Source organism: Plecotus auritus, assembly GCF_963455305.1.
Source record: "Plecotus auritus genome assembly, chromosome: 6".
Lineage (NCBI taxonomy): Eukaryota > Metazoa > Chordata > Mammalia > Chiroptera > Vespertilionidae > Plecotus > Plecotus auritus.
The window spans coordinates 5,836,921-5,855,378 of NC_137773.1; the positions used below are offsets into that span (position 1 = coordinate 5,836,921).

The 18,458-nt window shown below is 53.9% G+C and overlaps 1 protein-coding gene across 2 annotated transcripts in view; it reads left to right on the top strand.

Moving 5' to 3' along the window:
* Positions 1-18,458, top strand: part of SH3PXD2B (SH3 and PX domains 2B) — a 95,379-nt gene that overhangs the window by 67,719 nt on the left and 9,202 nt on the right. Inside the window, exons 7-12 of one of the 2 annotated variants that reach the window (XM_080673164.1) lie at positions 4,219-4,353; positions 7,173-7,277; positions 8,791-8,874; positions 11,213-11,330; positions 14,401-14,627; positions 17,721-17,770. In XM_080673164.1, coding sequence (XP_080529290.1) covers positions 4,219-4,353; positions 7,173-7,277; positions 8,791-8,874; positions 11,213-11,330; positions 14,401-14,627; positions 17,721-17,770 — 719 coding nt within the window. The remainder of the gene's footprint in view (positions 1-4,218; positions 4,354-7,172; positions 7,278-8,790; positions 8,875-11,212; positions 11,331-14,400; positions 14,628-17,720; positions 17,771-18,458) is intronic. The other variant, XM_080673165.1, reaches the window with a different exon arrangement.

The window sequence follows — 18,458 nt, forward strand, 5'->3', positions numbered from 1 at the left end:
TACCCTCTTCTTATTTATCTTATTTTTATTTTTTGGTTAATCCTCACCCAAGGATATTTTTCCATTGATTTTTAGAGAGAGTGGAAGGGAGGGTGAAAGACAGAGAGAGAGAAACACCGATGTGAGAGAGACATATCCATTGGTTGTGTCCCACGTGAACCTGACCAGGGCTGGGGATCGAGCCTGCAGCCGAGGTTCATGCCTTTGACCAGAATCGAACCCAGGATCCTTCAGTCCCCAGGCCAACACTATCCACTGAGCCAGATGGGCTGGGGCTCTACCCTCTTCTTATTGAGGTATTCGCTCATTTACTGACACAGAGCAAGCCTGGCAGTGTTACGCTGTAGTTCTGGAAAGAATATTCTGCTTTGCTATTTATTGCTCATTGTATTGGTTTGCTGGGGCTGCTTAGAGAACAGAAACTTACTCTTACCCTGCCACCCGAAAGAGTCGGGAAGAGGGTATGGTTGGGGTCTGGATTGAGGCCTCTTCCTGGCTGCCTTCTCGCTGTGTCCTCACATGTAGAGACGGAGAGAGAGCACGCTCCCTGGTCTCTTCTTACAAGGGCACAAACCTCAGCATGAGGGTTTCACCCTCATGACCTCATTTAACCTAAAGACCTCCTGTTCCATCACAAAGTGGTTAGACCTTCAACAGATGGCTTTTGGAGGGGTCCAGTTTTATCCACAGCAGTTATTTTTAAATTTAAAAACATGTCATCTTGAATCAAAACATGGCCAACTAGGCCCAGCTGGTGTGGCTCAGTGGTTGAGTGTCAACCTATGAACCAGGAGACCACGGTTCAATTCGCGGTCAGGGCACATGCCTGGGTTGCGTGCTCAATCCCCAGTGTGGGACGTGCCGGCGGCAGCCAATTGATGATTCTCTCTCATCATTGATGTTCCTATCTCTCTCCCCCTCTCTGGAATCAATAAAAATATACTTCAAAACAAAACGTGGCCAACTAGAAAACTCTGGGGATTAGGCACTTGTCTCTTGAGAATATTTTATAGCACTTCCTCGATGATGAAATCACCCTTCCTCTGTGGGATCTCCTCCTTTCTGCTCGCCGTTTCCTTCTCTTATGTCCTGCGGGACCACAAGAATGACATTGCTTACCTAGGAATACTTGCTCTCACACTTGCAGCTCCTAGCACTGAGCTCCCGCATTAACTTCTAGGTATTGCCCTTACTGTGCATTATAGAGCTTGGCTGCAGTACCACAGTCCACCAGCAGGTGTCTCTGCATAACACCTAAATGGCCTGGAGCCTGGTTTGAGAAGCTGGTATTTCAAATCCTGGTGTGCCTGGTTTTGATACGCTGAGCGCTGTGGGTGAAATGCAGGCAGCAGTTCTGGAAGACCTGGTGTAGAAAAAGCAACCCCATGCACCCTCTTCTGAACCACTCCTTGTCAGGGAACGACTCTCTTGTTCACAGTGAGTCCCATAATTCCCCGATTTTGTCACTGCTTGTAGTTATCCCAGATCCCATTGGCAGCCCGGTTAGGAGAGTTGGTGCAGAATGGAGAGTTTCTAGAAGTTTCCATTTGCCCTTTGTTCATTAACTTCACAAACGTCCATTGACTATGTCTGTGCTAAGTGCTGAGTGAACAAGACGACCATGGTTATTCATTCCACTAGAGGCCCAGTGCATGAAATCCGTGCACAGTGCGGTCCCTAGGCCTGGCCGGTGATCAAAGCATGAGCGTCTGGCATGGAAGGGCAGGTCCCAGCTGACCTCTGGGCCCTAGGCGGCTCCTGGGCCCCCATGCACCCCCCCTCCACCTGAGTCACAGCGCCCGAGTCCCCACGCGGAGATGCAGTGAGCGCGGCCAGACGCCGTGGGCCAGGGCGCAGTATGGGCCTCTGGGCCGCCCAGCGGTGCTGCATGGAAGCCAGGCAGGCAGCGTGCTCTCTCCCGGCCGGCCTCTCAGACCAGCTCCTGTGCGAGCCCACAGGGAGCCCGACTGGCCCCTGTGGTCCTGGCGGCTGTGGCCCGGCTCACCCGGAAGCCCATTGGGGCCGGCAGCACCTCCACCGCCGCCCGCTGCCAGTGCCTCATCGCCTGTGCCCGCCATGTTCCGCACCACCCCCTGGTGGTCAGCACTCGTCATAGTGAGCAGTCGAACTCCTGGTGGAGGGGACAATTTGCATATTAGGCTTTTATTTTATAGGATGTTTATTAAGCACCTACTGTGTACCTGACGGTACTCTGGGTCCCCTGGGAATATGAAGGTGAACAAAATGTGGGAAGTTTTCTCCCACCCTGTAGGAAAGACAGCGGTGACCCTTCACCGGGCTAGCATGCCCTGCTCTGGTTTTCCACATCAAGCATCCGCCCTCCCTGGCTCTAACAAAGGGCTTTTGTGCTGCTCTGGACGCCCGGGGCTGGCGTGCAGGGGCGTGCTGGGAGCGACTTCCAAGCAGCTTTCTGGTCACCCCTGCTTTGTAGCATTTGCCAGCCCCGTGGTATAAATGCTCCCACCGTGGCCCATTTCAAGCGACCCACGGAATGCCACCCGAGAGAGTCGGGAAGAGGGGCACGAAATGGGCTCAGTGAGAGCCAGCCCTCACCCCCCCTCCACCTCGGGAGTGTTGGGACAGAACGGTGGGGGGTCCTGGATGTGCCTGTTGTTTATGGAAACAATAGGAGGGAATATTTTGAATCAGAATGTGCAGGGCATGAGGGCCCGCTGGCCACAGATGTCACGCTACCCTCCCACCACATCCAGCCTGCTGCCTCTAGAAGTGCCGTCCCCTTCTCTAGGGAGCGTCTGAACTCGTCTGATCTTTTACGTCACTCGTGTTCTATGCTCTCTTCCCATTTATTTATCAGATCGTCTTAGACTTTACCCAGGGCTGCCCAGCTCACCATCCACACTGGACACTGCGGCCTGGGAAATGGCCTCTCCTAGGGCCCCACCCCCCCGCCCTGCCCTGGAACAAAGCTCTGGCCTAACAGCTCCGTGACCTCCATCTTGTCTCCTGCTTCTTTGGCTTTTCCTTTTTCTCTTCTACTTTTTGATAATCCTCACTCAAGGATCTTTTTCCACTGATTTTTAGAGAGCGTAGAAGGGAGGGCGAGAGACAGAGAGACACGTCAGTTGGTTGCCTCCCACACATAGCCCTGGTTAGGGCCGGGGATCAAGCCTACAACCAAGGTACGTACCCCTGACCGGAATTGAACCCGGGACCCTTCCGTCCATAGGCCTATGCTCTATCCACTGAGCCGAACCGGCGAGGGCTGGTCTGCTTTCTTCCTTGCCAGCCTCTAACCCATTCTCCATGAGGCAGCCAGAGTGATCTTTTTAAAGATGCAAATCTTCATGTGTTACTCCCTTCTTAAGTCCCTTTCTCGGTTCTTCTTCAGAGGTTTAAAAAAAAAAAAAAGTGTTTGAGGTCCTCCCTTCTGGGCTTCAGCCGCCCTGGCCTCCCTCCCGGCCCTGGAAGGCTCCCGGCCTTCCCCCTCACGGCCTGCCCGCCCCGTTCTTTCCCCTTTGTCCTCCTGGCTCCTTGCCTCGGGTCTCTGCTTTATGTTACTTCCCAGGGAGGTCTGCTGACCATCCCATTAACGTAGCACCCCCTATCTTGTTTATTCTGTGTTTCCAGAAACGCATGTATCCAAAACGAATGCTTTCTTCCTATATGCTTATGGATCACATATCCTGAATATGTGTCTCTCGCCCCAACTAGACTAGGTTCAAGGATGCTGGGAGTCATATCTGTTTCATCCACTTTAGCACCCCCAATCAGCACCTCATAGAGTATCTGGAATATCATTGGTGATTTCATGAATTAATAGATGAGTAAATTTGGATGGCTTAATGGTTGGTGAACGTATGGGTAAATGAGTGGAGGGATGATAGATGGATACGTGTTTGGTTGGATGAATGATGGATGGGTGAATAGTGGCTGATGCTGAATGGGTAGATATGAATGAATGAACTTTCCCAGTAGGCTGTCTGCTTCTTCAGGGCAAGTACTATATCTTGCTCTGAACCTCCCGTGCCTAGCACAGTGCCTGCACAGGACAGGCACATGGTAAATTGTGGTGGTCGAGTGAGCAAATGAATAAAAGAATGAATGGATGAGGCAAGTCCTCTAACAGCTTCTCTCTCTATTTAGAATGCTCTCCCGACCTCCCCTCCTCCCCGGCTCCTGCTCCTGTACACCGAGTGGTGGCCAGATGTGACATCTGATGGTGTTTTACATCCACAGGGAGCGACCCGACCTCGGTGGACCCCATGGTCCTGGAGCAGTACGTGGTGGTGGCAGACTACCAGAAACAGGAGAGCTCGGAGATCAGCCTCAGCGTGGGGCAGGTGGTGGACATCATCGAGAAGAACGAGTCAGGTGGGCACCCAGACCACCTCCTTCCCCGCCCAACACTCTCACCAAGCCCCTCGGTCAGGAACACTGGGAAGCGCAGCAACGGCCGTCGCCCGTCAGGCTGGTCCGTTTCCGCAGGTCTGGCGGGTGACCCCTGTCTGGTCCCAGTGCTCAGATCTCCTGCTTGGTCCCAACCCACCGGCGTCCTGTTGGGTCAGATGTTACCGATTTGTTTTGAGGTTCACATTTCATGAACATTTCTTCTGGCTTCAGAGCACCTGGAGACACAGAGTCTAGCCTTCCACTGAGAATTTGCCCTGTTGATTTTCTTTGATGACTACGGGAGTCTCCACAAAGGCTCCAACAGCTGGGGGCTCTGGTGTGGACGGGGCACACCGCCTGTCTCCCCAGCGCACCTGCCCTTCACGGCAACCACTGGTCATGGGCACGGGCCAGGTCCGGGACGGATGGGGTAATATCGAGACACTTGGCCTGGGCCTCCATCTGAAGTCTGCATTTCACAGCAGTCCAGGCTGCTTCTCTCTCCCCACCAATTCTCTCATCTGTAAAGAGAAAAATGAGATAATATGTGGAGAGATGAGATAATATATATTGGGCACACAGTAGGTACTTAAAAAAATGAGCTTCCTTCCCTTTTGCCTTCCTTAGCCACAAAGCAGCCATTGGCACCGTTAAAGGCAAAGAGTGGGGAGCAGGAGGCGAGTGGATCCCCTCTAGGAAAAAGTGACATAAATCTGCTGGCTTTGTTGTGACATTGGCTGTAATATCAATAGCAGACCAGTCTCGGTGATACCCCGATGGCTCGTTAAAGTCCAAAAAATAATGGAAAGGCTCTGTTTCTAGCAGCATGTGGATTCCATTCCCATTCACATGAGATCCGGGTTAGCCAACCAGAAGTTCTTAATTACTCAGTCTGGCGATGGTTACCCCTGCCTCACAGCTGAAGGGACAAGACTCCCAGTGACTTGGTCGCTCACCCAAAATCTCCCGGCAGGATTCAGAGCTGGAATTCCTATCCAGTGCCAGCTGGCCACAGGCCATATGGCTTTCCAATCCCTGGGAATGAGTTTATGCAGATTATTGGTGTGGCTGGGTGCTCCTGGGGACCGAGGCATGGCGCACCCACTCCCCCGGGCCACCTGCTTGGGTGAAGTCAGACGAATGCATTGCAGGAGGAGAGTGGGAGCCAGGAAGGGGTTGGAGACGAGCCTGGTGTGTCCAGAGGGCAGCGGGGGGAGGGGGGAGGCAGATAGTCAAATCTTCAAGTGAGATTTATTACTTACCCAAGTATACATGGACACAGTCCTCTTGAAGCACTCATGATAAAGTGAAAGTCTATTTTTCCCACCAGCTTCAACCCTAGTCCCTTTCCAAACCCCAGATAGCCCTTCTATCGGGTTTGGTATGAATTCTTCTTGATAATTGTATGCACACGGCACGCATACATGTGTGTGTGCATATCTGCGTGCGTAAGGTCACACCTTCGCGATATTGCGTGTCTGGTTCTACACCACCGCAGTAAAGCAAATACCTCAAATATTACAGGAGAGCGAATCACAGTCCAGGGGTCCTCAAACTTTTTAAACAGGGGGCCAGTTCACTGTCCCTCAGACTGTTGGAGGGCCGGACTATAGTTTAAAAAAAAAACTATGAACAAATTCCTATGCGCACTGCGGGCCCGGGACGCGTCAACTGCTAAGCAGGACAGGCAGCGGCACCCGGCGGGCCGGGTAAATGTCCTCGGCGGGCCGCATGTGGCCTGCGGGCTGTAGTTTGAGGACCCCTGAATCACACAAATTGGTTTCCCAAGGCATATGAAAGTCATGTTTACACTATACTATAGTCAATAGATAGCACTATGTCTTAAAAATGCACATGCCTCAATTTAAAAATAATCTATTGCTAAAAAATGCTAACCATCACCTGAGCCTTCAGCAAGCAAGTGACATTTTTGCTGGTGGAGGGTCTTCATCTTCAACTGGTAAAAAAAAAATGCGCTGTCTGCAAAGTCCAGTAAAGTGAAGCGCAAAGCGAGGTGTGCCTCTGGGTGGGTGTGTGCGTGGCAGCCCTTCCTCCATCCTCCAAGCCAGCAGTGGGGTGCGTCTTCCGTAGCCACAGCTCCCCCTGCCTCTTCTGCCTCCCTCTTCCATGGTTCCCAACCCTGGCGATGACATTGGCCACCCAGATAATCCAGGATCATCTCCCTGTTTGATTAGCAACCTTAATCCCATCTGCAACCTTTAGCGTAGTCACAGGTTCCGGGGATTATGTGGGTTATCTCTGGTGGGTCATTATTCCGCCCACCACAAGCTCCCTGAGACTTTTCTCTGAAGAGGGAGGGCCTGGGTCTGGGTGAGAGACCTCTCAAGCAGTTACACCTGCAGCCAGCGTGACCTTGACATGAACAGATGCCCAGCCCGGTGAGTTACGAGGGCAGTGGCTTCAGCATCAGACAGCCCGCTGCACATCGCAGCCCTGCTGTAGCCGTGTGAACTTGGACAAGTCTGTTCGCCTCTCAGAGCCTCGGTTTCCTCGTCTGTGCCGTGAGGACCATCAGGTGAAGATGCTAAAAGACGACGCAACTACAGTGATGTGTCCCGGGCGCACCTTAGTGAATGACTCTCGCCATTCAGGACGCCCTTGCCCTCCTCCACCCCCTCCGCAGCAGTCAGTGGATACGGCTAGCTGCGTTCCACGTATAGGATGGTGCCTGTGAGCCTGTGCCTGAGTGTGACGCACACAGTGCCTGAGTGTGTCATTCTACTCTGACAGCCGGACCGCACACCTGACCCGCTCACGTCCGTCTGCGCTTGTGTTCCCAGGTTGGTGGTTCGTCAGCACCGCGGAAGAGCAAGGCTGGGTGCCCGCGACCTGCCTCGAAGGGCAGGACGGTGGGCAGGATGAGTTTTCCCTGGAGCCGGAGGAAGGTAAGCAGGTAGCCCTGCGCTGGCCATCACCGCGTGGGGGCCTCCGCCCCCAGAACCTTCTCTTCATGTCTTCACGTCTGCCTCCGAGAAGGCATGAAGCCAGGCATGGGGTCGGGGTTAAATGGGCAAGCCCGCCCTTCCTCGGGGGCCTTTGGGAGCTGGGCCCTGACACCTCCGCGGAACCCCAGGAGTTCCCAGCCTGGTTGCTGTTAACAGGGTCACTTTTCCTCCCCGGAATGATTCTGGTGCCCAAGGTCCTGGGGCTGCTTCCCCTCATTGGCAGGCCGTCTGAAGCCATCTGCAAAAGGCTCTGCTTTCTCTGCTGGCGTAATAGCCCTGACTGGGCGTCAGGATTAGGGCTGACCCCCTTCACTCACCCACACACAGGCTTCCATTTCCCAGAGACCTTTCCCCACGGGTGTCCCGAAGCGTGGCTCCTGTCAGAAATGCTGAGGCCCCCTGACTCCCTTCCCCTCCAAAAGCATTTCTAAAACGAGAGGATGCGTGCGTCTTAGCTGATAAACAGAGGATGGGAGGGTCAGACAGACGGGAATTCAAACCTCAGCGGCCCACTTACTGAGTGGACTTGGGCCAGCGACTTAACCTCTGCAGCTCAACCACCTTGTCCAAAAGTGGACGTGATGTCTACGTCGAGGTTTTCCTTTTTATTATTGAATGAGACCCACCTGCAAAGCCCCGGACACAGAACCTCAACCAGTAATACAAAACGAGGAGCAGTTATCATATAGCTATGCCTTGCCTTAGCGTCGAACGCTCGGGGCTTTAGTCGACTGCTTCGAGAAGGCGCAAAGCCTGTAAGTACATACTTGTCAGAACACAGGGTGAGAAGAAGCGGCATATTTCTGTGCTCACAGGTTAGCGACAAGAATTACATGTGGTTTAACTAATTACGATTAGTTTTATAACGGCCCACAGCCCTCCGAGTAAAACTAAGGTGTCAGCTGGGTTGCCCTGTGTGTGTGGGCCCGGGAGGCAATGAGCACCAGGCTAACCTGGGAATACCACAGAATCAGCCCAGGGTAGGGGGCAGTGGTGCACTGCGTGGAAATTCAGCTCCCCTCAACAGTTCATGACGGCCGCTCCGCATGCCTCTGTAGGGGCTGCTCATTACCCCCATTTCACAGATGAGAAAACAGGCTTAGAAAAGTAGAAACGCCTGCCTGCGGTCACACGATAAGTGGGAGGGAGAGACCACAGCTTCCCCTCCCCGGGATTTGTACCTTTTCCTTCCCTCTGCCATAAGGACCTCTCTCAGGGCCTCACTGTAATCATGCCAGGGCTAGAATTATGTCTGCTGGGTGCCTCTTCGCTCAGCTTTGGGGTTAATACTCAGGACCTTGGGCCTTGGGCGACGCCTGGGCTTGGCGTCGACTCAGAAATAAGTGCTCTTAAACGGGAAGGCACGCTGGTGCCCTTGGTGCCTGGAGACACTGCAAGTGCTTTCTTCTCACCTCTGCCTTCTGCCCTTCACCTCCACATGCTGCCCGTCCAGTCTCGTGGAGGTACTGGTCTTTGCCCCGGCCCCTGGGCCGCCGCCGGACCCTGGGGGACTTGTATGCCATCAGCTGGCGGCAAGGTTGTCTACCGCGGAGGTTTCTTCCCCGTTCGGGGCTGGGAGCCGGGTCCTTGCGTCTGCATGCGCCTCCTGCTCTGGGCAGCCTGTGCCTGCTGCATGTGGGAAAGGGACGTGTCTGTGCCGTGGTGTGTGTTGGCATGTAGGTTTGGGAGGAGGGAGCCTGGGGCTTAAGGTTTCCCGGGTTAAAAAACGATGTCTGGGGGCCTCTATGATGCCGAGCCGGTGACCTGTTCCTTTCCTCAGGCACATTTGAGTGCAAGGAAAAGAAATGCACGTCACACTGGCGTGAACCAAAAGGAAGGTATATTGGCTCATCGCTGAAAAGCCCAGGGTAGGGCTCGCTTCAGGCATGGCTGGATCCAGGGGCTGGGAAACATCCTGGGGTCCTGAGACTCACTCTTGCCACCTCTCTGCTCTGCTCTCTGCCTTGCTGGAACCATTGTCTCACGGCGAGCGTAGTTCCAGGCACCCTCCAGGGCCACCCACTGCAGAAGGTGCTTCTCCTTCAACACAAATCCCAGGAAGGGTTCCAACTGGCCCAAGTGGGTCATACACCATCCTGGTATCAATCACGGTGGTCAGGGGGATGCCAGGCCAGGGTCACACACCCCCCCTCCCTCCAGGAGGTGGTGAAGTCAGCCTCACCCAAACCCTGTGGATGGAGTTGGTAGGAAGGGTGGGTGGGCACTAAGCAGCGGTGCCATCGGGTGCCACCATTCAGTCTCGAAGGTCTACCTTAAGCTTTGTTAGGGCCCACGGAGGCTCTGGGTGCTAGAGAACCCCCTTGTGTGATCCAGCTCACTCTGGGTGCTGGCCCCTGGAGTCCAGGGCCCGTAGGACTAACTGCACTGAGTCTGGGACCCAACCGAGCAGGACGTCTGTGCACAGACAGGGTTGAATTACCCCGCCCCCACCCGCAGCCGCCTGGAGGAGGGGAGCAGCTGATTCTGCGTCGCACAGGATATGTGCAACTCGAGTCAGCTCAGCCCCACGGAGCAGGTCAGTGGGCTAGATCAATAAATAAATAAACGCCCTGTGTGTCTTCCGCCTCCCTCTGCACCAGCTGGGCAGGCCCCGGGCAGACCGCGGTGTTTTCCCAAAGGCAGAGTCAGCGCCCACACGCTAACCATCCCCACCAGCCCACAGCTGGCTAGCCACTCCCCAGGGGCCGGGATGTAACCAAGACCGGAAAGCCCCCTCCCTGGGGCCTCCCCTGGCGCTCAGCTGTCGCCTGGCTCAGCAGCCATTGCCTGGCTCAGCAGCCGTAGCCCGCAGTGCTGGGGAGGGAAGGAAGCTATTCTCCTGCTCTCTGGAGGGCCTGCCCGAGTGTGACAACAGCAACCCTTGCAGCAGGGCTGGGAGGGGCACGGCTGGAGGCAGCTCTCAGAGGAGGGTAGGAGGAAGGTGGGGCCCAGGGATGTTGCCTTGGCTTGTGGGGAGGGAGCGGGAGACCAGAGTGGGGTGGAAGGCGCCCCAGACATAGTAATGAAAATTGAAGCAGGCAGTCATTTTGCGAGATACGTATGTCTGTAGGTACAGGTCTGATCATTACGATGCACACCTGAAACTAATAGCGTTAGATGCCAATCTTATCTTAATAAAAATACTAATTTAAAAAGTGAAATTGAACTTCAGGCATGGTCGGTTCCAGAGGCTGAACGTCCGGAATGGAAAATGAAGATCAGTTCCCAGCCTTGTAATGAAAATGACTAGCCGTCTGCCTGGTAGCGATTGCAGCCTGAGATCAGGAGCTGCCAGAGCGGCTCACCCCTGACCCTTCGCGGTGAGAACTGCGAAGGAGCCACGAGCCGTTTAACCCCCTCTGACGTGAGCAGGTGGCTCCCGCCGGGCCTCCGGGACCCGTTCACTCACTAACCAGTTACTAATTATTCCTGGTGTCAGACTCAGTGTTGGAGACAGAGGAATGAACAAGACAGACACACGGATCACTGCCTTCAAGGGCCTTCGTGTACTCGCAGGGCCGACAGACCCAAAACACAAGGGAGAATACGTTTATGGTGTGTTAGGATGGAAACCTTGAATGGGGGGGAACAAACCTGGGTGAGAGGGAAGAGAATGCAGTGGGACTGGATGTTGTATAGAAGGCGAGAGGAATGTGTGACGCTAAGGGATGTGGACCTGCCCTTGGTCCTGGGTCCTGTTGCTGCATGTGCAGGGTCATCGGGGGCTACGTGAGGGCCTGGGGGGTGCACAGTAATCTCTGGAGGAAATCTTTCCCTCTGATGGGCCAGGCCATCTCACGGATCACAGCCTTGACCTTCCGTGTCCCGGGACCTTCGTGTCCTTGACTTACCCCATCATCCCTTTGTCCCCGCAGAGGAGAAGTACTCAGTCATCTACCCGTACACGGCGCGGGACCAGGATGAAATGAACCTGGAGAGAGGGGCCGTGGTGGAGGTTATTCAGAAAAACCTGGAAGGCTGGTGGAAGATCAGGTACCCGCGGCGGCTGGGTGGGCGTCAGGTCACGCGGGCTCCAGCCGCACCGAGGTCTGGAAGCCAGGGCGGGTGGGGTGAGGTTTTGGCCTGAGCCCTGAAGGGATGGTCCTCCTCTGCGCTATTTGGCTTCCCTCCCTCCTCAGATCCTTCTCTAAAAATTCATCATAAGCAGAAACCTTCTCCAAATACAACGAACCGCAGAGAGCGGTAACCCTGTTGAGCAAGACTGGTCTCCACCTCCAGATGTTCCTCTTAACAAGTAACTGGAGGCTGAGCCGCCGTGTGTGGGGTTTCCCACCTCAGCCCCGTCCTGTGGCCTGTACAGCGCATAACCCCACACGGACAGAAACTCATCCTACAGCCCATCGTTTGCCCTCGTCTCTGAGTCCGGGGGCAGCGGGGCGGGGTGGGGGGGAGGGATGCATTTCAAACACTTCATCCCAGCTCCTTGGCCTGTGTGATGACGTCAGAACCCAGGAGCAGGGAGAGTGGCCAGCTCGTGCTGGTCTGCCTGGTTACTTCCCCAGGTTTAGCCGTGAGTCCTGGCAACCCCCTCCTTGCTCAGCCTAGGAACCAGGCTGTGACCACAGGAAATGTGGGCAAGAGAGGAAGCCTGGGGTCCCTGTGACGCAGCGTCTGTGCTGTGATGTGAGGCGGGACATTAGGGCTGCTCACGTGGGGCTGAGTGTGTGGCACGTGATTCGTTCATCCCACAAACACACACCAAGAATCTGTTCTGGGCCAAGCGCCGTCCTGGGCGTTGGGGAGTCGGCAGTGAGAACGACCCCGCTTCGCACCGGCAGGCGCAGGGGCAGACGCATCCGTAGTCGCAGGCCAGGGTGGCGCACAGTGCGCTGCAGAGACGCACGGGGGAGCGTGGAGCACCGAACAGGGGCTTCCTGAGGGAGGGGAACCCCGGAACTGAGGCCTGTGGAGGAGTAATGACAGCGGTACATAACATCTTAAGCATATGTGCGATCTTGTCGCATGACACGTCGTCCTGAAACCTGGTGGCTCTGGAATTCAGGGATGGCTTACTTGGCACGGGGTCCTTCCTGAGGCTGCAGTGTGATGCCAGCGAGGGCTGCGGCCATCTGAAGGTTTCACCGAAGCTAGAAAGGGACAGAGTCAGGATTTGAACCCGTACCTCCCTCACCCCAGAGCCCACTCGCCTCTGCAGGTGCTGCCTCTCTGCTTGTGGTTTTGTGCCCTCAAATGACCTGCCTCCTACTGAGGGTGAGGATTGTATGGAGCTGACATTTTCCAGCTCAGACAAGATTTATTCCTGCACAGAGGGTAGGTATTTTAAAATTGGCGGACGCCAAACTCTGCAGATTGCTATCTCCTTATAAATAAATGTGCTTTCGGTTATAAAGGACCTTTTTCCACTGAAACACAGTTCTGTTTAGTTCTTGCAGTAATTTTGTTGTTGTTGTTAATCCTCACCCGAGGAGATTTTTTCGTTGATTTTTTAGAGAGATTGGAAGGGAGCGGGAAAGACAGAAACACCCATGTGAGAGAGACACATCCATTGGTTGCCTCCTGCATGCATTCCAACCACAGCCACGGAACCTGCAACCAAGCTACGTGCCCTTGACCGGGATCAAACCTGGGACCCTTCAGTACACAGGCTGGCACTCTACCCACTAAGCCATACTGGCTAGGGCCTTACTGTCTTTTTTTTTTTTTTTTTTTTTTACAGTAATTCTTGATAAGTACTTGGCCCTATCATCTATCATTGCTGGTCAATTAGGTGTGTTAATTCCCCCAAAGGTGTGGGCACCTAATTTCCACTGACCAGACCAGTGCGTGCAGGGAGATGTTGAACAATCGGCTCTCCGAGGGGAAAATGCTCTTGAGTTGCGTGCTAATTTCCATGGTATAAATACTCCCACCGTGGTCAATTTCAAGCACCAGTGTGATGTCACTGAACATGGAGTTCAGAAGAGACGGGCACAGGCGACCGTCACAAGCAGTGTGAGCGGCTCTAGGACACCTGTGGTGCAGACCAACCCCTTGGGTCATGCCATTAAACTGAGTTCCACGCAGAGAATTACGTGATTCTAAAGAGAATTCAGTGAGCTGGTCTGTCAGGGTCTCCGTCACTCCACAGTCACCAGCCCCCACTTGCTTCATCCCCATCGGAATGCAGGAATGCATGTGTAACCAATGGGAACAGAGCCCCGCCCTCCCTGTGCCCGGAGCTGGAGCTGTGTTGGGGGGGGTGGGGAGAGAGGCAGCAGAGCATGGAAGTTAGGGGCACAGCCAAGTGCCATCCGCCTAGGTCTGAGAGCCTGTCGGCCACCTCCCAGCATCGGATGGCTGAGATCCATCAAAAGCTCTAAAGTTCATAGAACAGGACAGGAAGTGCCCTCTGAGTACCCATTATCATTATCCTTATTGTTGTCACTGCAGCGATGGCTGTGAGGGGACAGCCACGTTAGTGGAGGCCACTTCCCCCTGCCAAGCCCATTGGCAGTTTTCCCTTTTATTTATTCACCTCACTGGCATGAGACCCTGGGCACACACAGATGGGTCCAACATGGCCTGCCCAGAGCTCGCGTTCTAACTGGGAGGCAGACCGAGGGCAGTTGTGTTATCGGCATTGGGATTGTGGTACGTGCAGGCACTGGGCCCCGTGGAGGGAGGGCTTCGTTCTCTCTGAGGCTCAGGGAAGGACGTGGCGTTAAGCAGAGCTGGGAAAGGAAAGCAGGGAGGGGCGGGGGAGGGGCTTTGCAGGCAGAGGGTCTCCCAGAACGGGGCCACGGGGTTGAAAGCACGTTTGGGAGGCTGCAGGCCGAGGAGGGTGGGTGGGACATGGGGGTTGCTGTGAGAGACGAGGCTGGGAGGCACGCAGAGGCCAAGTTGGAAAGGCCTTGAATGCCGAGCTCGGAAGGTTTAAGCTTTGCCAGGAGGCAGCAGTCAGCGTGCCAGCCTCTAGCCCTGGGCGCTTGCGACCCTTTGTTCCTGCCATCTGGGCCCGGAAATGTGATTCACAGCAGGCGTGTGGCTTCTTCACATGGGCCTGGCAGAACAACCTGACCAGCATCCTCCCTCCTCCTCCCAGGCACCAGGGCAAAGAGGGCTGGGCCCCAGCCTCGTACCTAAAGAAGAGCAGCGGGGAGCCCTTCTCCCTGAAGCTGGGCCCCGGCTCACCTGCCCACACGGGCGTCCTGGACCTGGATGGAGTTTCCCGGCCGCAGAACTCGGTGGGCAGAGAGAAGGAACCGCTCAGCAACCAGAGGGACGGCCGCTTTGAAGGCCGCCCGCTGCCAGACGGCGACGGCAAGCAGAGTGAGTGACACCCGCCGAGTCCCGGAGGCTGGGGGACTGGCGGACGAGGCTGGGGGACTGGCGGACGAGGCTCTGGGCTCGCTGCTCCTCATGCACTGTCCCTCCTCCTGTAGATAAGAAAGCAGAGGCTCAGAAACCCCAGGTAACTTGTTCCAGATCATTCAGCCAGCAAGTGCAGAACCTGAGTGGAGAAACACTGCTTTCCTACTCCAAATCCTATTTTTCCACTGTCTCACAGTGATCGAGATAGCTACTGTTTCTCAAGCCCCTACTGTGTGCCTGGGATCTTATCATCATTCTCATTGACTCCACATAACCACCTTTGAGGGACTTCCTACTTTAATTTGTAAATAATTCTTTAAATATATTTTTATTCATTTCAGAGAGAAGGGAGAGGGGGAGAGAAAGAGAAACACGAGAGAATTATTGATTGGTTTCGTCTTGCATGCCCCTTACTGGGAATCGAGCCTGCAACCTGGGTATGTGCCCTGACCGGGAATTGAACCGTGACCTCTGGTTCATGGGTCAACGGATGCTCAACCGCTGAGCAACACCAGCCGGGCACTAACTTTTATTTTACAGATTAGAAAACAGAGAAATGAAGTGGTTTGTCCAAGGCCCCCCAGCTAGTAAACGGTGGGGCTGGGACTTGAGCCGAGGCCCCCCTGCCTCCGCACCAGTGCTCTCTCTACACAGCCCCATTTCTGAGCTAGAGGAAGAAAAAGCTGACCCTTTGAAGTTGGGTTCACTCCAACAACATTTCTTTATGCATCTTGCTTTAAGCCTCCCCATGTATATTTTACCGTTTCATATTCCCAGCACCCCCGAGGGCGGGGCTCATTCCTGTCTGCCGCGTCTCTAGGACTCCACCCGCATGCACACGGCTCTGTCCGGGTGTTCAGAGCAGAAATTAGTTGTAGGGATGAAGTCACTTGTCCCTGGCTGGTCTTCTCCAACTGTTTATAGTGACTCTTTTAGTCCAAGAGCTTCTTGAGTTTCACATTCTCTGCCTCACCGCTCTGAGAAAGCACTGGCAAGCCATGGCAGGGGTCTGCCCAGCACCTAGTTTCTGTGATTCTGTTCTTTCATGGCCAAGAACACAGGAGGATTCCCATGAACCTAGAGGAGCAAATGAAAACCTGAAACCTCGTGTTGAGATTGGTTCAGGTGCTTAAACAAAGACACCCCCCACCACCACCACCAACATACACCCTGTAACAGGGGCTCAAATAATTTAGATGTTTCTTTCTTTCTCTTTTTTTGATATTTTTTATTCTTTTTTTGGGGGGGGAGGGCGGTGTTTATTTCTTAAAGAAGAGCTCAGGTATATGTCACGGGCTGCTGTAACAACTGCATGCAGTCAAGAATCTCTTTACACTGCATCTATTGTGTGTTGCCCTCATCCCTCTAGTCTAGGATGGTTCACCACTAGTCCAACCAGTGAAAAAGAGGCAGAGAGAGGTGGCAGACCTGACTCAGAAGCTGCCTTATTCCCATTCTCTCACATTCTATTGACCAGAACTTAGTCCCATGGCAATACCTAGCTGCAAGGGAGTCTGGGATATGTAGTCTTTATAAAGACAGCTAAGTGTTTATTCTAATAGAAGGCAGAGGAGATGGTTATTTAAGAGACTAGAGGCCTAGTGCACAAAATTCGTGCATGGGGGGGGGTGTCCCTCAGCCCAGCCTGCACCCTCTCCAATCTGGGACCCCTTGAGGGATGTCCGACTGCCCGTTTAGGCCCGATCCTATAGGATCGGGCCTAAACGGGCAGTCGGACATCTCTCTCACAATCCAGGGCTGCTGGCTCCCAACTGCTCACCTGCCTGCCTTCCTGATTGCCCCTAACCACTCCTGCCTGCCAGACTGATCACCCCCTGACCACTCCCCTGCCAGCCTGATTGATGCCTAACTGCTCCCCTGCCGGCCTGATTGCCCCTAACTGCCCTCCTCTGCCGGCCTGGTCACCCCTAACTGCCCTCCCCTGCAGGCTTGATTGCCCCCAACTGCCCTCCCTTGCAGGCCTGGTCCCTCCCAACTGCCCTCCCCTGCTGGCCATCTTGTGGCGGCCATCTTGTGTGTTGGAGTGATGGTCAATTTGCATATTACTCTTTTATTAGATAGGATGAGCCGTCATCTCCACAACCCAACTGCCAAACTACGCCTCTGTGTAGACCCAGCTAAACCAGCTCTGGCAATGCATGAGGCACCTTTCTCAATATTCTGCCTTTAGCCAGGAGCCTTGGACCACTGCAGGGTCACCCTCTTCCTGACCCTGAGGCCCAGAGTGAGGGCAACACCAACTCCAGAGTAAAATTCCTGAAGTCATCAGCCCAAGTTGGTTTGGTTCTGTTTACATGTTTAAAGTGGGTTTGTTCTAGCCCTATCCGGTTTGGCTCAGTGGATAGAGCGTCGGCCTGTGGACTCAAGGGTCCCAGGTTCGACTACGGTCAAGGACATGTACCTTGGTTGCGGGCACATACCCAGTAGGGAGTGTGAGGGAGGCAGCTGATCGATGTTTCTCTCTCATCGATGTTTCTAACTCTCTATCCCTCTTCCTTCCTCTCTGTAAAAAATCAATAAAATATATTTTAAAAAATAAATTAAATAAATAAATAAAATAAAATAAATAAATAAAATATATTAAATAAATAAAGTGGGTTTGTTCTAGAGCACAAAGCCAGGGGCAGTTACATGTATGGCATGTCTGCCATGTGTCAAGAGCCTCACACGTATTGTTTACTTTAACCCCCACCACTGCCCCTGGGAGGTAGGCATTATTCCCCTTCTGCAGGTGAGGGTCTTGTGGCTCAGTGAGTCATATAACTTGTTGCAGCCCGCGTCTGCATTATTCAGAGGCCTACACGTTTGCCCTTCCTATAAAGCTTTCCAGTGCTCCAGCACACGGCTGTCCTGAGCCCCTTCCGAATCCAGCTCTTCTCACGGGAAGGATCACAGCGGCTCCCTAACGCCTGTGCAGACCATCATGCCTTATCTTATGTAGGACGGAACAGATCTCCCCTGGTGTCCACCTCGGGAATTTTATCTGTAGAATTCTGCACGTGTGTGAAACAAGATCTCCTCTCTTTATAGGATCGCCCAAGATGAGGCAGAGACCCCCTCCTCGCCGGGATATGACCATAGTAAGTGGCCCCTTGCTTCTGGGGAAACAGTCCCTGACCTGAAACGAGCCCCTCACACGTACCTCACCCTTTCCCAAGATGCTTTCTTCCCGTGCACACAGCGGCCTCGAGAAGCAGGCTGGGCAGGTGGCAAGTGCCATTACCGGGTGGAAAGACATTGCCCTTGGCTTTGTGACAGACCTCAGGATGTGCCCTCTGCTTCCTGAGCCCACCTCCCTTTGTCTTACCAGTCTCCTCAAACAAGGTCACTTGAGACCGGAACTGCGATGAGACACAAATATAGTTTGTGGTGCCATTCTAATATTTTACGTGCATACATTTTTTTATTCTTCAGGTATCTTTCTAACCAATACATTGAAAAATGGGCCGTCTTTTTTTCAAGTCTGCCATTTCGTGAGCACCTGGTGGGTGCCATGCAGTGCGCTGGGTGCTTCACTCCATCCACTTGTGGAATGGTTACAGTGACCCCGCCAGGTTGACCCTGATATTATCCCCATTCCACAGGAGATGAAACTGAGGCTCCACAGGGGGTGTGGTTTGTCCCCTGTCACACACAGAATCAGTGTTAGATTCTAACCCAGATGGGTCTGATCTGCAAACCTTTGTTCTTTCCACAACCCTCGTTGCCTCTTCAGTTCAGAGAATACTGTCTTGCCTCAAATTTTCATGATGGTTGGCAAATGTTTCT